Below are 23,521 nucleotides of genomic sequence, written 5' to 3'. Positions count from 1 at the left end.
AAGCAGGTTCAGGAGGGGCAGGTGAGGAAGCACTCATTTAATCCAGAGCATGGAGCAGGTGTGTGACAGAGCAGGTGTGTGACAGAGCATGCCCTGAGCTCCCACTCCTCTGGCTCTGTTCACACCCCTCTAGTGACCAGCATTTCCCTGCCTGCCTGCCCCCCTGGCTTCAGAGATGGGCAGCTCCTCCTGCAGGGAGCTCTCCCCCCGTTTAGAATGAGCAGCCTTCCCAGAGCTTCCTGCAGGCAATGAAATGTTCGCAGGGGTCCCAGGATGAGGGAAGAGACGAGGATCTGACTCCATGTTTCAGAAGGCTTGATTTATTATTTTATGATATATATTATATTAAAACTATACTAAAAGAATAGAAGAAAGGATTTCATCAGAAGGCTGGCTAAGAATAGAAAAAGAAAGAATGATTACAAAGGCTTGTGGCTCGGACTCTCTGCCCGAGCCATCTGGGCTGTGATTGGCCATTAATTAGAAACAACCAACATGAGACCAATCACAGATCCAGCTGTTGCATGCCACAGCAGCAGATAACCATTGTTTACATTTTGTTCCTGAGGCCTCTCAGCTTCTCAGGAGGAAAAATCCTAAGGAAAGGATTTTTCATAAAACGTGTCTGTGACATGAGAACAACTCCCCTCTGCTGTCTTTTCATGTCTGAAAACCTATCAGCCCTATCTGATTTCCTCTTCTCTAGATTAAAGGTCCACATTTCCTTTGGCCTTTGCTTGTAGATCATGTTTCCAGCTTTACCTTTCGTGTTCTTTGTGTGAGCCCCTGTGGCACATGTCTGATTTGAGGAGCAGTGTTGGCAGCAGAGCCCTCTCCAATCCTCAGTCAGAGCAACAGGATCACCCAGTTAGTGATGAACAGTTACAGTGCCATGCCCTTACTTTTAAAACAGCATAAAACCATTCTTCCAAATTGGATTTGTCATCTACCACAGGCTTAGGGCATGCAGATCCTTTCCAATAGATCTGCTGTTTCACCAGTGCTCCCTGGGATTTGCATGGCTCATCACTGCCTGCCTTGAATTGGGGCAGATTCCATCACAAATTACAGGTGTACTCCTAGGAGTTTGCTATGCACAATTCTCTAAAAGGAATTATTTTTTTTTTTATTTTCTCAGATTGCTTATTGAAAATGACAGAAATATGCAATTTGTGTCTGTAGGAGGAAATTTCACGTTTAACTTACATAATCTATACCTAATGTCTAAATTACCTGTGCATGCAAATCTACACCACAGTGTACAAAATCCATCCTTGGAAACATCCAAAATTAAATCTGTCAACGTACATGCACGAGAGTTCTCCAGGAGTGGCAGTTACGGATTTAATGTTTGTGCATGTAGAATTGATAGAAAAAGTTAGAGAAGAGTTTGAAGCTGCTTTTAAAAAATAATCCCTGACAGTCATCCAAACCTCCATGAAACAGGAATCTGATCCTCCAGATAGTTCTAACAGAAAATATTGCTGGAGCTTCCTGATTAATGCCCGTGGCAGTAAATGGTTTGTGCTTGATACCAAGTTTGTATTCCTTGACTGTTTAAGTAGAACTCCCACAATTTTAATACAGTGCTTCAGATTTTATGTCTAGTCTCTGATACGAGTAGAAGTTTCAATAAGTAACCAAATCAAATCTCCATCTCTTTTTTTCCTCTCAATGCACACTTGTGTTCACTGCCAATGGCTTTTCTCCTTGCTTTAGTGGGGTCAGCATCAACTGCCTGATTATACAGCTGGTTTCATTTTTTCACTCAGCTTTGAGCATCTTTCTGTCTCATCCCTCCTCTGTGTGTGTGGTGCTTGCAAACATCATCTTTTCATTTCCAAACTGAAAAGAGCAACCTGGTAAACTCCACCCATGGACTCCTGCTTCCTTCTTGCCACATTTCCCTTACCCTTGGATGTAAACCAGCATTAAGATCATTTTTATTCACATCCTGACATTCTGTGTCGATTGTATCAGACTCTTCCTCCCAATATCTGCCTGGTCCTTTATTTCCTCCCCTTTTCAGCTGCATATTGCATGAGTGGGGAAGTGTCTGCTCCATGAGGGGTGTCAGCTGTGCTGGGGACACTCTGGGCACGCAGCCAGCCCATGACTGACACTGATGCTCCCAGAGCAGCTTTGTTGGGGTGTTGCAGTGGCTCTGTGCAGGGCAGTGGGGACAGCAGGAGCCATGTCACCAGCGTGGCTTGTCAGTGATTCACAGAGATCTCTTGGAGCGCCCTATTTTTGGGAACAGCATTTCTAGATAAATGCTTTTCCATTTCCAAAAAGGCTTTTTGACGTGCTGGGAAATAAACCTCTACCTAGCTGTGGGTTTTAAGTCACATCCCTAACGTTCTGGAAAGTGCTAGTCATTTGATTTTCTAATCTTTTCTATGAATTATAATGATGGTAAGGACCAAATAGGCTTAGTCCTGTGCTGCCACTCTCTCCAGACACAGAACGGCAGCAGAAAAGGCACGTTTAGAAACTGAGAGCCCCTTGATGTGTCTGGCAAGCTTAGCTCTGAAATCCTCAAAAGATATCTGTCTTCCTTTTCCCTCTAAATTTAGATGAAGAATTTTTGCATTCTTGGAACAGAGAGGGAGAAAGGTGGAAACTGATAAGGCGCTGTGGAAAGAAAATTGTGGCATTTTCAGATGCAGACCTGGGTTGTGTGTGCGAGGTAGATTGAGAATTTTAAACTCATGTCACCTTTTCTTTTTAGGCATTCAAGCCAATGTTTTAGGGGCCTCTCTGTCTTCTACAGGACCAGGTAGAACTCCTTTGCATAGGGCTTTTGTAAGCAGGCCTTTGGGGACTAAGGGGTTTGGGTTTGGGGTTATTTTTTTCCTGCCTAGGACATGCAGAAATGTTGTTGCTCATTCACTCAAAGACAAAACAAGTTTGCCAATTCCTGCTCTTTGTAGCCTGTTGGCATTTCTGAAAAGATACCAGGCAATGGGGACTTACAGATAATTATTGCCACAAATAATTTAATTTTAACTTAATGAGGAAGTCGCCCCTTTTGACCCACCATTTTCAACCATTGGAGTCATGGTCTGTAGTGGCTCACCCCAGCAGTCCAGAGTGCTTGTTATTAAGGACTTCTGCATTTTGGATTAGTGTTTCCCACTGAGTGATTTTAATTCTCGTTGCCAAGGAATTCACACAGGCATGCACGATTAGCAAACCATCAGGATTAAACGATCCACACGGCAGGGTTAAAACACTTCAAGGCTATTTTAGTTACCCCAGGTACCACAGCAGAAAAAAGCAGGGCCTCCTATGTCTGCAGCTCACAGCTCCTAAATCTGGCTGTGTCAACGCTGCTGAACACTGGAAGCAAAGCTTTTAACATCATTAAACACCAGCTTTTTGCTTCATCACTCAAGGACTGCTCCCCTCTTTGCATCTTCATCTGCACAAGTGGATACACCACGGGGTTTTGGGGGGATCTGAGTGAGCCCCCTGGGATGATGGACCCAATTTGAACAGCTCTGGGCTTGGACTGGAACCACCAGTTGTAAATGGCTGAACCCCAGCTGGCTGAGCAGATGAGATACATGTGTTTGTTCAAAAGTTTGCAGCAAACATCCAAGTTTTTTCCCATAAATCTGTGCTCTCCTGATCTGGATTATCTTTCTTTAAAACAGGCTTTTCCCACAGACATAGGCAAAGGATTTAGCTCTCTTTGACCCTTCTTTCCAAACAAGTATAAGTGGCCAAGCTGCCCATCTCCTGAAGGCTGGGGCTCAGCTGTGTGCTTGAACTTGCCTGTAAATGCCACTGTGACATGTTCTGGGCATAAATAGAGCGTGTTAGACTATGTTGGAAGGAGTACCTTTTTTTTTCTTGGAATCTAATTAAGTTTGAAAGATGGGTAGCACTTACCATAAGCATGTTGTTTTAGAGAAGAAAAACCTCTTTGCAAAATGATTTAGTTGTTAGGATTTTTTTGTTCTTCTTTGACTTGGAGAAGAGAAAGAAAACTAAAGCTCCTTCTTACAGTAATCTGTTTTTCTCCCTTTTATTTTATTTTCTTATCTAGGGAAGTGGTGTAAGCAAAGTTCTTTGCTGGTGCTAGGGATTTGTGTGATATTTTTTCAAGGTGTGGATTGTAGAATGTCACACATTCATTTTTAAAGGGTTTTGCTGTCTGATACGAATGAAGCACAGGGCAGTCAAATGTCAGTGGAAGCTTAGCAGCTCACTTTTCCTGCTTCTCTCCATTTTATTATGCTCTGTGTTTGCAAAAGAGGAGCCTCTTATGTTCCCGGCTTTGTTAGTGTTTTCAGAGCAGGCATACTGCTTTTGACAAAGTTTTTGCTGTCTGCTCAAAACAAGCAAAGCCCCATTTTCCAGGGACAGGGCCATATTTGGACATTGCTAAAACAAATTCAACCTTTAGCGTGCCCCACCCTTCCCTGGCTGGGGATCCCTGAGCAGTTCCAGGCTGTGTCAGGAGGCTGCTGCCCTCACTGCTGTGCTTGGGGACAGGACAGAACTCTGCTCCAGCTCTCAGGTGGCACAGAGCCAGGTCTCACACTCCCTCAAGGAGCATCCCATGGCATGGATGCAGATGTCCTGGTCCCCTGGAGCGAGCAGTGCTCCCATCCCGAGCCCTGTGCTCCTCCTCCTGGAGCGCGCAGCACCCGCTCTGTGGGCTGGCCTGTTCCACCCTCTCCAAGGCACCTGCTCCAGGGTTTGGACCTATTGCACCCTCTCCAAGGCTGAGGTAGCACTCCCACTGCTGGGGTGATGCAGGTTTGTGCCAGATGAGTGACGGGGAGGGAGAGCTCCAGGCTGGTATCACGATATTCCTCGTGCCCCAGAAGTTGCGTTAAAAACCCGCGGGGTCTCCTGGCGTGCGGTTTGTCACATGCCTTGCATGTCTGACCAAGTGGGGTAATTTTGTCAAAATATTTTGCCATTGCTTTGCTTGTAACGAGGGCAAACTGACCTTGCTTTCTCCCCTCTCCAAACCACCCAAAGGAAGCTAGCCAAGAAGCAGAAGGAGACTCAGACCAGCACGCAGAGGGAGATGGGTCCTGTGGCTACTTCTGACAAGACCTCCACCAAACTCAGTGCTGTTCACAATGAAGAAGCTTTTTCTTCCAGCTGCCAAGATGTTAATGGATTCAGTAAGTTTAACTTGCTTGCAATGGATATGACCCCCTTGGAGAGCTCTGGGTTCTTAAAAGGACCTATTCCTTTGGGCACAATGTGGAGGAGTTAGGAATGGCAGTGATAGAGATCTTTGCAAAAGCTCCATAGAAATCTGGAATGTCTCTGATACTGCCTCTGGTTTCATTGTCAGACAGGTGGAGAACATTCCTCTGGGTCCAAATCTACTGAGAATAATTTATAAAGCTTGTTCTAATAACTGCATCAGAATAAGAGGCACATGTTTATTTGTTGTTTAGAAATACTTTTCCTTTGTGAGTAGAAGAGTCAAATCCCTTAGTTGATTTGTGGGATGGAATAACATTTTCTGTATGAAATTGTTATGAAAGAAGGCCTGGTCTCCTGGCTAGAGAACTGGAATGGAAAGACAGCATTTTTCCTTTGTCTGTGTCCTTGGTTTATTCTTCACATGGGTTCAGTAAAACTGATCTTAGTTAACATTTGTAAACCACTCAGACTTCTGTAGCTAAAACAGTTTTGTGAGTAAAGCAGCACCAAGTCCTACTTTAGCCTTACTAGCTCCAGGTTGAGTGCATGGTGGATTGCATGGTGGATTTGTAAACTTTTTTCATATTAAATAAATTTAAACTTAGACACTATGGGCATGTCACTCCTTCTTTTGACACTCAGCCTGTTAGTTTGGACAAGGGACAGCTCTGAAACTCAAGTGTGTGCTAAAACTCTTGTCTTTATTAAGCATCTTTAGTGAAGGGTTTTTTTCCCGAATTACTAAAATGGAAGTGCTCATGCTAGAAAATGTGGTTTATCATTGAAACCTCCCCTTGTAATCTGAACCTGAGTGGGACAGGTTGAGTGAATTCTTCCTTTCCCTCTCTGCAGGTCATGTCAAATTCCATCTGCATGTGCTGCTACTGCCACTTTGTGTAGCACACCTGTGAGATGGATAAATAGGTGCCTGGGACCGCCAAGGCTGGCAGGGAACACTTTTCTCTGATATTAAATTGACTTCAGTCAAGATCTAATTTTCTCAGATGCTGAGTAGCTCTATCCTAAGGAGGCAGCAAGAGTTCTGTGGGGTTCATATCTCTGAAGGCCAGGAGAGCAGCAGGCAGTGTTGTATCAGCCATCCCCCAAACAGCAGAGGCAGCTTGGCTGGAGTGTGTGGGGAAAATCAAGTGTTCAACACTTCCCTCAGGACCTGGGCTTCTGAAAGTTTGGGGATTCTTTTTCCAACCAGAAAATTAGAAAAGAGACAAGCTTGAAATGTGACCTCATCTTCCCCCCCCCCCTTATTATTTTCACAGACTAATTAAAACAGCTGAGTCATTTGCTTGAAATGGCAACTGTAGATAATATGATGTATCAAATTTTGTAAAGAAACAGCACTCCAAGTTTTCAATTTTTTTAATCACTTAGATCTTTACTTGTCTGACATCTCTGCAGATTTTATCACTGCCCTCCCCTATAACCCGAGTCAGTCATGGGTGGATTCTTTTTATTTTTTTTCCTCTTTATATCTATGAGAAAGAATTATCAATAAACCTTCATGATTTCTCCAAATTTTTTACTGCCAAGTCCAGGATGCTGAGGTGTTGGAGGTAAGTTCTGTGCAGTAGTGTGCACATGCTGATACAGGAATTTTATTAGTAAAAGAATTCCTTGAAAAGAAAAATAAAATAAATTGCCTTAATGGAGTTTAATACTTGTGGGCTCTATACAGGCCTACTTTGGAATAACATAATAGGATTATTTCTTAACCTTCCTGCTAACTAATAGAGTTTTACAGGGTTTATCCACCAGAGCTGTTGAAATCAACAGTCTTAAGCAGCAGTCAGATTCATTCTTAAATTGTTTTTTTGCCTGCCAACAGTAAATAGCATTTACAGCACCCCATGATGGGCAGTCACCCTCTCTGTCCTGCCCTGAGCTGGCTGCAGCAGGGGTGAGGAAATGCCCTTCTCTTTTTGGAGGAAGAGCCCACCAAGAGAAGCAAAGTGTTTTCAATGCCAGGATCACCTTGCCAGCTCACAAAAGCAATCAAACAGAACAAGACAATTTGCTAAGTAGGATCCCTCAGTTATTGAATGACTTGCAGGCGACTTTACCTGCAGAATACAATGTCCTTGCAGGGCTTGTGTCCTTGCCTCCAGCTTTTACTTTCTGTCACAGTAATTCTGATAACTTTTCAGACAGAACAAACTCAGTGAGTGCCTACAGAAGCTTTTCTTTTCCCATGCTCTCTCCAGTTGGCCCCTGCTCTGCTCCTGGGTGAGTCCTGTCCATCCTCCTGCTGTTGCTTACCCTGTTTCCCTGCCCTGCCACCATACAGGACTATTTTCTAAATCAGTTAGATTTAAAAATCCCACTTTTCAAGGGTGCTGCCTGATGCTCTGCACCATGAGGGAGATAAAAAATGAACAGCTGCCCTCCTTCTTATCAGCCCCTTGTTTTCTGTTGAGGCATCAAGACCTCAGGTCTTGGCGAAAAGAGGAAGAGAATTGAGCATTTATCTTCCCTGGCCTGAAGCAAAGCCCCTCATCCCTCTTTCCATTCTGCAGTGTTAGTTGTTATCCTGGCAGGATTCTCACTGATACATACAGGTGTTGGAATAAAAAGAGATGTTTTGGACTCAGCCTCTGACACTCCACAGAACCAGAGGAGGTGTTTGGTGAAACATAGATTGGTTTGTGGCTGTTCCAGCTTGTCTGCTTTTACCTGGGGATTATGAACAATCACAGTTGGTCATTTTCTCAAATATCTTGTGGTTTTTTTAAGACATCAATATATCCCAGCTCTGTGAAAGGCAGGTGATGGCCCTGGCAGTGGCTGAGCAGCTCCCTGGAGTGCAGGAATGTTGGGAAGCAGCACAGTCACCTGTAGACACTGGCTCAGGGCAGGGTTATTGTGGAACAAGATGGGAAATGGGAAACAAAGTGGACCTAAATTTGCCCCCCAGTGTCTGCACTGACCAGAAAGGTGTGCAGGGGTTTGTGACCACGCAGAAATCATGGGCAGTGTGGCAGAGATGGGAGAGACAGCAGTGGATCAGCTCAGCAGGGATGCACTGATGTGCTCTGCACAAAGGAACTGCCATGGACCAAGCCTTGTCCAGGAGAATTCCCTGTCCCAGCAGAGCCATCCTGACATCCTTGCAGGGATTCTGGCAGGAGCTGTTGGATTCTGAGGATTTAACCCATTAAAATGCAGCCAGTTTTGCTGGGGACTGATTAATAAGGTGTGCTTTACCCGTGTGACATCCCATTTTGGGGGGAGACAGCTCTGCAGACACCCTGCAGGAAGGACACAAATGAAGGAGGGGCTTTAATGCTTCCGGCAGAGCATTCTGGAACTGAGTTCTGCAGGAGGAACCACTACCATAAGTTACCAAGCTCGTGTGATTTCACTTACAAGAACAAGAACAAGAGAGGGAGGTGTAGGCAAGTGGCACTTAGGGTTTAAGGGATCCATTTGTACCAAGAAACATCAAAATTCACACCTTTCCACAATCCTCCATGATTTTATGATCAGTGAGATGTAAAGGTATTCACAAATGACAAGCACAGCAAGATGAAGTTCTTAGTCCTGCCCCATGCATAACTTTCATTCATAATTAATTAGGTGACCTGCTAAATGCTGTCTAAGGATTTGTAGGGTCGTGGACATGAGATTGCTTCCTTTAGTAAAAAGATTCTTAAAGTAATTTAAAAATAAAAGACAAACCCGCATTTTATCAAAGGCATAAAAGAAGCCCTTTTACTGGCTTCCATGGGATTCTTGTGGGGTTTGCTAGTTTAGGAAATATTATAAAAATTAAAGAATAATTTTCAGAATAGGAAGGAGCCTTCACCACTCTGCTTGACTGGAGGGATCTGTGTGGCTTCACGTGCCACTCCAGGGAGCACAAAGAGAATTTTTAATGAAGTCTTAATCTCTACCCTGATGTGAAATCCTCTCTGGACGTGTTTCCTTTGATTACAGACCCAAGTGCCTGTGAGAAATGCTAGTTAGAAAGCAGCCCTGTGTATATATCTCATTATACAACTTGACTCATTTCAGAAACAAGTTCTCCAAAGTTTTAAGAAACTTCTCTTTTGTGTTGGTGGGTTTTGGGCGATATTTGTTTTGGCTTGGTTTTTTGGTTTGGTTTTTCATTTGTTTTAATTTTAGCTTGGGTTTTTTCTTGGTTTTCTTTGGGTTTGTTTAGTTTTTTTCCCCTGTTTTTTAATCTGAATTTAAAAGTCACAGCCCCATGTCACAAACACAATTCATGTCATAAACCTCAGTTGGTAACATCTTTAATCAAATTCACTGACATGAGGTGTTTATCTGGAAATTCATCCTCAGCAGCTCTGGAAAGGCAGCATGGTCCTATGAGTTCTTTCATACTCCCAAATTCCAGAAACACTTGAGCCCTGCCCCAAGCCCTGAGTGTGGCCTTGCCCTGTGACATTGGGCAAACCAGCTGATCTTATTTGATGTTATCTGAACCACAGCCATGTCCTAAGTGTGGTGAGAGAAGGGTCTGATTTAGGCTGGCAAAGTGCAAGAGGCCCCAGAGCAGAGGAACTTTGTGAGTTGAGGCAGCTGGGGCAGAGCTCCAGCAGACCGAAGTGTGAGGAATTGGATTGTTTCAATGTATTTCCAAGTCATGTAGGTCTGAAAATAAGGTGTGAGAATGCAGAATGAGAGTGAGTTCATGAGCTGGATGATTATAAACTGCTCAGGAGGTAATTCTAACTTTATGGACCTCCCTAGACCAGTGACTTCTTTGGGTGTCCCCACAGAATAACTTGAAATTTTAAAGCAATGTTTGCTCCATAGCTACAAAAAAATTGGTTCTGAAATTACTTTGATGTACACTGAGTTTTATCTACTTCTGTTGGGCTATGGAATAGTTTTTCCTTTGCTATCTGTTGTCATCTCTCTGATGTACTGAGATTTGTATTAGCTTGTTTCCCAACATTCTGAGGAGGAGATATATAAATGCCTGTAACTCTGAGAGTGAATGCAGAGTGATAACAAAAGAACATGCCTTCAAAAGTGATGGATTACCATAAGAATGTGCATGTTTGCTGCTGTAGGTGTAAACCAGCCTCATAAATTTACTATCAAGACAAGAATCTACCACGAAGATGTTGAGCCCTTCCTCCTTTCAAAAAATATTTGATTAATATGGAAATTTGTGGATTCTTGTCCAGAGAAAGTTAATGATGTAATGGGAGAAGACAAGGATGCTTGTCCTGCTGACAGAACTCAGCTCACAGGGGAAGGGATTATAGGATTTGCTATGAACAGTCCTGGGGTGAAGAACAAGTCCTTTGTAATGTTGTAATGTTTTAACCAAAAAATTGCTACCCCGCCTGTGTATTTTTTGTGGTACATTGTGTTTGAGTAGGTTTATTTTACTGTCAATACTGATTCTCTGTAGTTTGTATTTTAGGGGTAATTTTTGAGGAATTTCCTCTTAGAGACAAAATCCTAAGTTTGCTCCTTTGGTTAGAAAAAAAAAAAAAAAAGACCATTTAGAATATAGACCTATGAATGTAGCCCTGTGTGTATCCTATTTAGGAACACATTGATTTACAGTAACTATAATCCTATATTTGGGGTCTGGAGTGCTTATATTAAAGAAAATCCATCATGATGACAATGTAATAAATGTAATATGCATGTTGAAATGAAAAATATAATTCATTTTGATAAGCCTTATATATCCCATATTACTGTGTTCTTTGAGGAACATTCTCCCTGTTCTCTTTCTCTCTCTTAATATATGTCTAAAGTCTTTTCCTTATGTCTTTCCTACCTAGCATCACCCTCTCCTTGTTCATTTTCTGTCCAAAGCAAAACCCTTCAGAGCAAATCTATGTTGAATTCCTACTACTCAGGTACTAGTGCCAGACTTTTCTTTCATTCCTAAATTTTCTTTGCTTTTGTACGTTACCCAATATAACCTGTAACAGACCGAGGCTTCTGAGTGTGAGACACAGCTAACCTTGTTTTCATTTTCTGTAACTTTTCTTTTCCTGTTGATCCTCTGTTGATTTCCATTGAATCCCTGTCGTGTGGGTGAACGGAATTCCATCTCAAAGTTTCATCAGACACCGTCCCATCGACCACGCTGTTAGGTAAGAGGACAGGTATGGTGGGCTGGGCTGAGCTGGAGAGCAAACGCACTCTCTGTGGCATGAAAATAACACTCTGGAGTGTTTGGCTTCCAAAATCAGAATTAATCCTGTGCTCGTGCTTTCATCAGATAACTTTGGTTTCATTCATGTTTTGTTATTGCTGTTAATTGCTTTCAAAGGAAAGAAAAATTCAAAAATTAAGGTTTAGTCATTTTTTCAAGTATACGTTTGTGGTGTTTGTGAGATCCCCAGGACGAGGTGAGAGATGAGAATTTGACTCCATGTTCTCAGGAGGCTGATTATTATATATTATATTATATTATATTATATTATATTATATTATATTATATTATATTACATTACATTACATTACATTACATTACATTACATTACATTATATTATGCTATACTAAAACTATACTAAAGAAAGAGAAAGGAGACATCAGAAGGCTTAACAAGAATGAATAATAAAAGCTCGTGACTGACTCAGAGAGTCCAACACAGCCGGACCTTGATTGGTCATTAATTAAAAACAATTCACATGTTTGGATAAACAATCTTCAGACCACACAGCAGAGCAGCAGAACATGGAGAAGCTGAGGCTTCTCATCTTCCCAGGAAGAGAAATCCTGGTGAAGGGATTTTTCAGTAAATACCACGGTGACATACGTTGTTCCTCTATGTCCATGAGATTTGGGGTTCTGGGCCCCTTTCCCACTCGCTGCCTTGCCTTAGGCTTAGTTCTGACTCCTGCAGCTGCTTGTGCCTGTGCAGCTGACACAGAACCACAGAATGGTTTGGGTTGGAATGGATCTTTAAAAGCTCTCTAGGCCATGGGCAGGAGCACTTTCCTACAGACCAGATTGCTCAGAGCCCCATGCAATCTGACCTGGAAGTTTTCCAGGCATGAGGCATCTTCCACCCTCTGGGCAACCTGTGCTGGTGCCTCACCACCCTTTTAATAGAAATTTTCTTCTTTGTATCTACTCTGAATTATCCTGTTTCCTTTTAAAACCACCTTCCTGCGCTGTGTGTGAGGCTCAGCTGGACCTGCCTCAAGGGTTGCACATTGAAGTGAGGATTTGCACGTGTGCAGCAGGTGGGAGCCTGCAGTTTTTGGTGAAGTTGCATGGATAAAGGCTATTTAGAAAAATTCCTGGCTGGGTTTTGGGAAGTGGCTCCACCTGATTCTGTGTATGCTGAGAGTTAAATGCTAAATCTTTCAGGCAGTCAGGTATGGATTTGAGAGGATAACAAAGGTCCTGAGAGGCAGAGGCAGTTCTGTGGCTCTATAAGATATCAGAAAGGAATTCTGTCCTGTGAGGGTGCTGAGGCTCTGGCACAGGGTGCCCAGAACAGCTGTGGCTGCCCCTGGATCCCTGGAAGTGTCCAAGGCCAGGCTGGACAGGGCTGAGAGCAGCCTGGGACAGTGGAAGGTGTCCCTGCCCCTGGTAAGGGGTGGTACTGGATGGTCTTTGAGTTCTCTTCTCACCCAAACCTCTCTGATTCTCTGATTTATGAATTCTTTCTCTATGGAGCAGAAAGATGATGTGTGGCTGATCAGAATCTAGCCAGTGGGATTTATCCTTTTGGATTATCCACAATAAATGTTCCTTCCAGACACAGTAATCTACCATGACTGCTTCAAACATCACTCAGAACGTGGGGAAGGGCCACAGTTAGAGCAGGAAGAAATGACAACCAGTGGCTGTTCCTTGGCACAGAGGCTTGGAGGGGCTGCCACAAGACACACATCCATCCTGCTGCCTGCCAAAGTGCTCTCACTGGGGTGGGGAAGGAAAGGTGTCCATTTCCCAGAAGGTTTCCTCTCATTTCCCAGAGGCTCAATGTTATCAACAGAAAAGCATAAGGGCAGGTTTCTCTTTTGGCTGCACTTTAGAAATAAGGTTCTGACCTGCAGTTTGATGGAAGATATCAAACTCTCTCAGTCTGGCATCTGGGAAAGCCTGGCCATTCTTTGGGGGAGCTGTTTTCCCCCCTCTGCCCTGATGGAATTAAGGTGTGAACTGCACTTTTGGTGCTCTGAAGCTCAAGGAGCAATGAACAGGTTCCTTCTGTGCTTCTTCTGCCACAGCAAAAGCCCCTAAAACTTTTAAAACTGCAAATTTTATAGATGAAAAAGAGGAAATAGGAATCTAACCAGCCTTGTGCTTATATATTCAAAAATATTTCAAATTTCTACTAAGCACTATATCTGTGTAAGGGTTGATATCCCTGTTTTACACATGGGAAGTTAAGTACAGAGCACTTTAAAGACATGAATTACACAGACTGGTCACTGTCCCAGTTCCACCTGAATTTAACAGCCTGTGAAACAGCCCCTTACATTGGAGAAATTTCTATCTTGTGACTTGCAGACAAATTATAACCTTGGCATTCTGGTTTCTCAGACAAATCCATCAGATGTTAGATGTTGCTGTACGAGCAAAAGAAGTTTAATTTTTGATGTTTATTAATATTAATTCCCAGGGAAGAAAAACATATCTTGAAAAGGGATTAGTCATACCACTACCAATATCTGTAGCTGCAATTCAGTACTGTTTGTTCCCATCTATTATGCTTTCTGCTAATAAATGTTCTATATTTGCAGTATTGCATGGCTCCCTAGGCTTGGCTGTGACATGTAAGATACAGGAGATGTGGGATTTGCCTCTATCCCAATTCCTGGTTAATACTTTTTTATTAATGCATGTTTTTAGTGAAGTCATTTTCTCTTCCACTTGTGGACAACTCTGGATTTTAAATGTTTTGCTCAAACATCTTCACTAGAGAAGGGAACATCTAACACTAAAAAATACATGAGGTAGATTTTCACTTGAAGATGAGGTAGCACAACTTTAGGGATTATTTCTGGGGAAAAGATTCATGTCCAGTAGCTCTTGAAGATGTTCAGGAGATCTCATCGGGGGATCTCTGCAGGGGAACCAGCATGTCCTTCCTTTGGCATCTCCTGGCAGCAGGAAAGGACGCTGAGCCTTGTTCTCATTCCAGCTGCTCATGAGGATCCTCACAAGAGTCACCACCCTCCAGACAGGACAGGGATTTTAGTGCCTGCAGATGGGCAGAACAAGCAGAGAGAGCTCTCTGACACAAAGTCACAGACAAAAAACTGGCTGTGCTTAGAAAGACATAGAAATTTTCCATGGATTTTAGACTTCTGTAGCTTTTTTTGCCCACCCCAATCAGTCTGCTGTGTGTACACCCCCAGCCTAGCTTGAATAACTCAAAGATGTTAAGAAGCCAGTATTGCTGCTTTAGCAGGTGCCTCTGTCACTGAATTTTTACTGTGGGATGAGTGATTTTTATGCAATGGGTGCACAAAAATTCAATGGCTTGACCTGCTCAGTTGCATCAGAAGCCTTCCAGGCCAAGTCAGCCTCTAATAAGGAGCTGTGGGAGAGGTTTTCCCAGCATTTCTCTGTGCTGGGGTTTGTCAGGAGCAGAGTGAGCACCAAAGGTTCAGACCTTTGCAGGCTGGGCCTTGAGCTGAATTTCTCTTACATTTCTTCCTGCCTGCAGAACTGGAAACCCCTCTCTTCCAGTCTTTAGTGGCTTGTAGTTTCATGTGCTGTTTTGAAGTTTGCAGATGCTTTCCAGATGTAACTGAATGTCTGTGGAAAGTGGGTTGGTCTGGCAGCCTCTTTTCACCAAGGAGGCAAAGAGAGATTTGGCTTGGTGAAGTCCACACATCCAAAGAGCTTCACAGTTACATTTCTACCAAATAATCCCAAATCATTGCCCACCTCACCAAAACATCGTCTTTGCACCTTTAACAGGATTTTCTTCTATGCTACCTGATGAAGAAAATGTGTGTAGTAGTTTTTATAAGATCACAATACTCTTATGCTAGAATACACTTATAATATTTGAATACTTTAATATTCTTATTAGAATGCTCTTATAAGACTAGAATACTCTTATGCTTGGTGTTAACCAAGCAATTCTTACAAAGTTCTAAAATCTAGATAAAAAATACTTACTTTAAAAAAAAATTATGGATGTGTGGCTTCTTCATGTCTTTGAAATGAAAAGTGCACCCTCTGTGCTCTGTCAAGCCTGCTGTCAGAAGGCTTTGTTAAGGAATGTGCCTTTTCAGAGCTCAGTTGATATCATTAGATAAATGGTGTTTTGCCTTCAGTTTGCCATACCACTGTTGGTATTGTAGATAGAATATTAGAGCTGGGTATTTATCATATAATAAAGCCTTGACACACACAAAAAAGCAAATTATTTTTCATCTTGCACCATATCCCTGGTGTAGAGGGAAGAGGTATTAGCCATGCTCTAGTCACCCTCGGAAGATGTCAAAGAATTGACAGCCTTTGCTCTAGTGTGGAGAGACTGGCTCTGTGTGTAATTAAATCCATCACAAACACCACTCAAAGCATAATTTATTTTGTGCAAAGGGTGTCGTATCGCATCTTATCACTTGCCAAGGCTGAGAGAATAAAAAATATAAGCAGATATGATAGCCCTGTCATTTTAGTCACAGGAAGAATTTGTGGACCTTCAAGCAAAAGTTTTGAGAGAAGCTTCTGCAGTGTAGAAGACGACACAAGAGTGCAGCTTTGCTTTTAGTTGTGAGAGGCATGGCTGAGTTTTCTGGTCAGGAGACAACATCATACTCTGTGCCCAGATATCCATTTCTCAGTCTAACTATGTTTACAAAACAAATGATCTCTATAAAATCATCTAAAGCTTTAATCCCTAAAGGTGCTCTGGGTGAGCAGGACCCCTCCCAGCAGCCTTACTGGGATGTTGCACAGGGCTCTGATCATACAGAGCCACTTCCAGACTGGCAATCTAATTTCTCAGCTGCTCTTCTTCTTATCTGTGACATTTATGGAGAAGTTCATCAGTTTTTCTCTGGAGGCAAACATATTTATTTTACTTGTCTGAGAAGCACAAAAGTACAGAACACAAGGTGGTGCAGCAGCAGGCAAGCAATAATAACTCACTGTCAGGGCTGCTCATCAGATGGGGGAAGATTTCACTGAAGTGACCTCTGCTCCAGCTCCTCTCTGTGTGCTGGACTCTGTTACTTCTTGGCACAATAAGACCTCAGGGTTGATTTCAGCAAGTTCATGATTATTTGCCCAGCAAAGACATTCACAAAAAACACCATTTCATAGGCAGGGAGAATTTGAGAATATGTGAGGTCAGCATTGTTACATTTGCTTGCATTTGCAGTTTCACACTAAACACATGAGCTGAGATACCTGAAGAGCTTCCCAATCAGCCAAGCTGTAAGAGACAGGGAATCACTAATTTACTGTCTCCAAGGTGTTAATTGAACTCTCAAGCTGATCACAGAATGGTTTGGGTTGGAAGGAACTTTAAAGCTCATTTCCTTCCACCCTCTGCCATGGGCAGGGACATTTACCACTAGACCAGGCTGCTCCAAGGCCCATCCAACCTGGCCTTGGACACTGCCAGAGATGGGGGATTATGAAAATGCCAGCTTCCAGAATCAAAACATTTGAGTTGGCAAAGGACACGTTATATGTGGAGTAAGAGTGGCACTGAAAAGGGTTAACAAACAAGCTGGCAACGCCCTTTGCTGTCACAAACTGCTGATATTATTATCCTGTCATCAACAGCATGTTCCCAGCCACATGCAAAATACCTGCCTTATTTACAGCTGCACAAATAGAACTGTGGAAAATTGGAGATTGTTCTAGGAAGGAACCGGAGCCCTGAGCAGCCTGCCCTAATGAGACTTCAGAAGCTCTCAATTGATTTACTTTATCAAAGAGAGGCTGAAGAAGTGATTTGATCAGTGCCTGCATGGGTCAGGATTACAAATGCTCAGAGGACTCTTTAATCTAACAGAAGGTATAATAAGATTCAGTGCCTGCAATCGAAGCTAAGCAAAATCAAATTGCAATTAAGAAATGTTTAGTCAGCAAGGGTAATTAACCATTGCCACAATTTTGGGGGTCAGAATGGAATCATCACCTCCTGAAATATTTTAATTTGAATTATTTCTTGGAATGGTATTCCATCTTTGGAATGCAGTGAAATGTGGTGGGGTGTGTTCCTATCAAATGCACAAGGACATATGACTAGGATAAATGTGCATATGAAATATAATTTTAAAAAACACCTGGTGCATGATCCTCCATATTTAGTAGTTTCTGAGTATTAGAGTGAATTATTTCCTGCAACTTTCCCATTAAAAAAAAAACCAAAAAACAAAACAAACCTATTTTTATGTTTTGCTTTTCTCACTGAAAACTCACCAAAGGCACACGTGCTTTATAGGCACTGCCAAAAATTTAGTGCAAAGTCTTGGCCAATTTGTCCTGCAAAGTCATTCTCATTTGCAGGGGACTGGGGAAATGTTTGTGAGAAGCAAACAGAGAAAGGGACTGTGGAAAATTACTTTAACTTCTTTAATTTGCCTTTAGTGCAACAATTAAAGCAGCAGCCTGACTTTGCTGGAATCTTTGTTGTCTTTCCCAGTAATAATGGTGCCAAAAGGAATGAGATGTGCTTTATAGCTGCACCCAGAAGGAAAAGCAAAGCCTGCTTGCCAGCCCTCCAAAGACTCTTTTGGTTGACTGTCCTAGTGAGAGATTAGTCTGCTGCCACCTCCCCTCCCACCTGCATTTTGAATTGTTCACAGAATTGCTGCAAACACATCCTGAGAGGTGCCGGCCTCACCGAGTGCCTCATTACCGCGCTTAGCTCCACACTCTGGGGTGATTAGATGGAGAGGGAACAACGTGTAACCCGCGTCAGCCTTTATTAGCAGAACATGGAAGTGTTAAGCTCAGCTCACACACAGCAATTTGTGCCCAGAAAAGCCCCTCTACATTTTGCTTGGCCTAGATAAAATGCTGGTGGGAGTAACTGAGAGTCCAGAGCTGCTGCTGCTGCTGTTGTTGGGGTTGGGATTTTTTTGCAGGTAGCTCAGGTGCCATGCATGATGTGTTTGTCACAGAGGACTGGAGGAGGTGATGGCCTCAACAGCCTCAGCTGTGTGTCCCAGTGGGGAGAGGGGGGTGACCCACATTGTGTGATGCTTTTCTTCAAGCAGAATCACCTGACTGTGTGAGGCATGCAAACAGTGCTGGTGCTGCCACAGACCACACTTTGCATTCCTCCCTCTGAGGGTGCTGAGGCCCTAGCACAGGGTGCCCAAAGAAGCTGTGGCTGCCCCTGGATCCCTGGAAGTGCCCAAGGCCAGGCTGGACGGGGCTTGGAGCAACCTGGGATATTGAAATGAGATGGTGCCTTCCAAGCCCAAACTGTTCTGAGCTTCTGTGCCACAAGAGCTGTTCCTACACTCAGAGGGATTTGCACCAATTTTTGTCTCATTGACCAAAGAGACCAGCTGTCACTCTGGACTCAAAGGCCAGAGACAGACCCCTCTTTGCTGCTGAGCACCTTCTTCTAGTCCCACCTCCATATCATGAGTGCCTACCTTAAGGGAAGTTATCTGGAAAGAACGAGCCACCACTTTGCTGGCTCTCACCTCTCCCTGTGACACATTACTCTGAGAAGAGAGCCAAGTACACCAGAATTAAAGGAACTGATGAAGAGAGAAATTAGTAATTGCCTGCAAAGCAGCTGGCTGATCTGAGCTCCATTTTACAAGTCGCCTGTGCTCTGTGTGTGCCCTGCCCGAATTAGCACCAGAACCACACATTAGTTTTAAGGCTCCCTCTTGAATTGGGATCTCATAATGTTTTTTAATTGGGGCTGATAAAAATGTGGCATTACTTGCAGGTTCCTCGGAGAAGCCAATTGTGAAATTGGGTTTGTATTAAACCTAATGATGGAAAATTAAGCATAGTATGTCTGTCGGAAATGGTCCGCGATAAAAATCTTCTCCTTTTCATTACAGGAGGTTAATAGGGAATAGGGGAGCAAAGATGCACTGGGAAAGCGAATCCAACTAGGGGAATTAATAAGCCTTGAAATTCCCTCTGTTCAGAGTTCTTACACTGTCATTAGTCAGAGCATTAGGGATGATTATACAAATGCTTTGGATGTTACTCTTCCTTAAATCCCAAATTTATTCACATTTTGTGTTTGAGGGTTGCTTCGCTTGAGCCATAGTTCTGTAAATCTGTGTCCTGGGAATGTGACTGTGTTTATGAGAACCTGGGACTCAGAAATCCTGAAATTCAGGAATTTAATCTTCAAAGCAGATGATCACTGTGCTAATTTATTTCAGAGGAGCAGGCTGTGTTCAGCATCTCTGATAATTCACCCCCCAGCCGTGTTCATGTCCCACTGCTGATGAGCTTGCCCTGCAGCAGCGTCCACTGCTGCCATTCCTATCTCCTCACAGTCCTGCAGCTACCTATGTACCTACAGAGCATATCCCTGCTTTCACATCTTGCCCTAATCTAATAATAGACCAGCTGAATTGCTATTTGTCATGTCTGTGCTGAGGACACAGTGGGATGCCCTCAGCTCTCTGCTCCTGCCCACCTTTGCAGGAGGGACATGGGCAGCCCCTGCCCAAACACCACAGTGGTTTCTCAAGCAGAGCAATGTTTACAAGAGCATTCCAAGATTATTTCTGCCTCACAGAAATCACCCTGAAATTGCAATTTGATTTATTTATTCTTTATCCCTTTAAATACATGGCCGCAGTGTTGCTCTCAAGGGGTGGTGCTTCAGCACTTTGTCAGTGAACTTGCTGTAAGAAACAAACCCTGTGTGTGGAAGCTCAAGGGGCTTTTGTGAACAATCTGAAGGAGGTGCATTTTCTGTTTGCTAATACCTTGGTTTGGGTAAGGCCTGAAAGAATTGATGCAGGTTTTATGTGTGAAAGGAGCTGAGCATCTCAGATCCCTGCAGTCCTAGGAAAAAACAGTGCTATATTTGGCCAACTACTTAAATTTGGACAGCTCTGCTAGATAAGTCATTGAATTTTTCATTTAGTCTGAGTTCCTGTTGTTAAAGATTGTTACAGTCAATTGTTTGGTTATTGAAGTTATTATTTCTTTTCTCTTAGTTCACTGGGAATATTTTGTTGTACATACATTTTGCTGGGGATATGAAGTTGCAATTCCATCTGCATAGTGATAAATTTCTTTAAATCCACTTCTTTCAAAATGTCCCGCTTTTCTATTAAGTTTACATATCTGAAATTTAAATTTCTGCACACAAGATAACTATATTTTTATGCTGGTTTATTTTTTTTTCCTGGCGATATTACATCTTTGTCATTGACATACAAAATTTTAGGCCTGAACTAGCAGAACAGTTGACTTTGCCTGAGCATCCTGACTTATTTGAAAGGCTAATCATTTGCTTGCTGTTCACGGGGGTCCCTCTCAGTTATCTCATGCTGTACACCCCAAATCTTGCCTGGATCTCTTGCTCATCTCTGTGTATCTCTGAGGCATGTTCTTTGCAGGTTTGGGAAGACAGTAGCTCTGTTGGAGTTGCTGTGGAGAGCTCACCCTTGATGTGCCTTATCCTTGTTAGCCTGACTAGTTGTTCACTCTCTCCCTGTCTTTTTGGGTTTGTCTGCATGACACAAAAAAAATATTCAAGCGTGATTTAGTCCTTCTTGGCATTTTAGATAAACCTGTGTTTTCTATTCATTTCTTTACTTCCTTTTGCCCACACCAGCCTGCGGGGTGGTGTTAGATAAACAGAGAGAGGATGAAACTGGGAAAATCAGGTAGCTGAGAGCTTGTTCTGCCCCCTGTCTCCCCCACAGACAGCAGCCACGGGGAGCTGGCCCAGCCCACGCTGACCATCCAGACCCACCCGTACCGCAGCTGCGAGCCCGTGGAGATGTCCTACCCCCGGGGGCAGTTCCAGCCCGCCATCCGCGTGGCAGACCTGCTGCAGCACATCACCCAGATGAAGAGGGGACAGGGCTACGGCTTCAAGGAGGAGTATGAGGTGAGAGGAACCTTTCTTCGCATGACTGATGTGAAAAATGCGTATTTTATGATTGGCTTTTCGCAAATATTAATAATGAACATTGTATGTGTTGTGTTAGAAAGTTATGCTGTGTTAATTTTCTTAAGTAGTGTGTTAAATATAGTTTTAGGTTATAACATAATGTTAAAACAGAAACTATGCTATGTAGGATACTTTTTTAAAGAAAGGACTTGCAGCGAGATAGCAGCCACAGGACACCTGAATCTTTCAAAGAAAGAGAATTTATTGCCCTCTTATCAGAAGAAATGAACTTCTTCCTGCCTCGCTCAGCCATGAAGGTGCTGTTAAGATTCAGAGGAAGAAGCTGACACTGCCCAGACAGAATCCTGTGTTTGAATGGAATTTATGCGTCATGTATGAGGTGTATGAATATACAACAGGCTGTTGCTTTTAAGGGTTAATCCTCTGTTAACCTGGGTCCTTTTTCGGGCTAATGTTCCCCAGAAAAAAGTACCTGGACATCCGTAACTCTTTGTTTTTATTGTCTCATATTGTCCTAATTCAAATTGTCCAAATTATGATTACTCTAATTGTATTATCATTTTTATAACCATTTTATTAATATTAAACTTCTAAAATTTTAAAAACAAGTGATTGGCATTTTCCACAACTGAGTAGGGAAGTTGCAATCATCCTTGCACAAGGCTAGAAGATTGGGAGAGGAAAGTAGCTGGTTTTGAGAGTTTCTTTTCCTTAATTCACCCTCCTAATCCTTTTCTTTCTGATGTTGGTTTTGAGGGCAGGGTTTTGCAGCACTGGCAGTCTTTGGAGGCCCTCTATTCCAAAGAGAAAGTGTTCACTACAGCAGTAAGTGGGTGACACTGTGCTCATGCCTCTGTCCCATAAAGAGCAGACAGTGAATATTCAGCAGGTGCTGAACATGCAGTCCCACAGTCCCTTCCTTAGCAATGTTTTCCTTGAGCAGTGTGAGCCAGGCTGTGAGAAAAGGAAGGGGTTCTGCCTGAGTTTTTTGGGAGTTCCAGGTCCTCTCTCCTAATTGATCACATGAAATCACAGGGCAATTACCTCAATGCCCAATTGTCAGGTATTTGTGTAGCTTAAATGGAGGTGAAATTCTCCAATGTGATCAAACCTCTGGCTCAGAATAGGCTTGACTGACATCCTCTGCCATGTGAGGAGTAAAACCTATGCTGGAAAAATGAGAGCTGCCCTCTTTCCCCTCACCTCTTCCCCCTGCAAGCTGGAATGACCGGGAGTATAATCCACACGACCAGAAGACATGATGTTGGGGATGATTTGGAAGAGGAAAACACATTTAGAGCAGAGCAAACAGAAGAGGGAAATAGCATCAAACATATGTGAGACTCAGCTCTAGCAAGTGATAATTATAATGAATGTAGTAAGCTCGTGGGAAGGCAATAAGAAATTAATATGCATAGTGGCATTAAAACTATTTAAAAATAATGTAACAGCTGTGAAAATAAGTTACTTAATGAAAACAGCTCACTTTTCTACCCTGCAAGTGTGAGTCCATGGGGTTTGTGTCCTCATTGCTGAGGTTTGCTGTAATTGGGAGCCTGTCTTTTCCTGGTCCTCACCAGGGAGTGGTTTTTTAATCATATGGCATCAAAAACTGTCATAGCATATGTTTCTGGAACTGTATGTTAACCAGGTCTAGGCACTCTTGCCCCATAATCAAGCATGCTAATTAAACTACCAATATAAAGAGCTTTGTTTAATATTGAAAAAGGTTAATAATTCTCTGAGGAGATTTACTTAGCCCCCCCCTTGGCCTCCATTTCCATGAGGAGTACCCAAAACTGCATTGAGCTCAATTACAGATGCCCTAAGACCCAGTTCTTGATGTTCAAGAAGAAAAACAGGTGCTGACATATATGTAATTTTCTGGTGCTGGCATGGGTAATTATCAAAATAGCACATTAGCATGAAAAATGTCAATGCAACTTTCAGCTCCACGAGCTCTGCCTTCCCCACAAAGTGCTGTCTGCAGATGCACGTAAGGATGATGGCATTACACAGCTTTGCATAATTCCTTTCTTTACAAGGAATGGCCTGGAGAATGCCACAAGCTCACAAATCCCCTGTGCTGTCCCGCCCTTCCATCAGCCATAGATGCAGGTGTTTTCCATGGTGGGGTTTGGGTTTGGGGATGGGATGGAGGCAGCACTTCAGCTCCAAATAGCAGTGGGGAGGGTGTCAGGGAGCAGGAGAGCTCCTGGAAGGTGGGAGGTTTCAGCTGCCTGTGAGTGGGGGCTCAGCCTGGGATCTGCAGGTGCACAGAGCTGCAAAATTGGCTTTGCAAGACGCTTTGCAGAGCAGCT

General features: G+C 43.1%; 1 protein-coding gene across 5 annotated transcripts in view; it reads left to right on the top strand.

Annotated features, from left to right (window-relative positions):
- PTPRT (protein tyrosine phosphatase receptor type T) overlaps window positions 1-23,521 on the top strand; it is a 483,857-nt gene that overhangs the window by 412,868 nt on the left and 47,468 nt on the right. For 2 of the 5 annotated variants that reach the window (XM_030963014.1, XM_030963019.1), the window contains 5 exons: window positions 2,732-2,779; window positions 4,999-5,147; window positions 10,962-11,039; window positions 11,244-11,279; window positions 20,989-21,176. In XM_030963014.1, coding sequence (XP_030818874.1) covers window positions 2,732-2,779; window positions 4,999-5,147; window positions 10,962-11,039; window positions 11,244-11,279; window positions 20,989-21,176 — 499 coding nt within the window. The remainder of the gene's footprint in view (window positions 1-2,731; window positions 2,780-4,998; window positions 5,148-10,961; window positions 11,040-11,243; window positions 11,280-20,988; window positions 21,177-23,521) is intronic. The other 3 variants (XM_030963015.1, XM_030963016.1, XM_030963017.1) reach the window with 3 other exon arrangements.

Source organism: Camarhynchus parvulus, chromosome 20, assembly GCF_901933205.1.
Source record: "Camarhynchus parvulus chromosome 20, STF_HiC, whole genome shotgun sequence".
Lineage (NCBI taxonomy): Eukaryota > Metazoa > Chordata > Aves > Passeriformes > Thraupidae > Camarhynchus > Camarhynchus parvulus.
The sequence above is the reverse complement of the archived record's forward strand: the minus strand, read 5'-3'. Positions and strand labels throughout refer to the sequence as shown.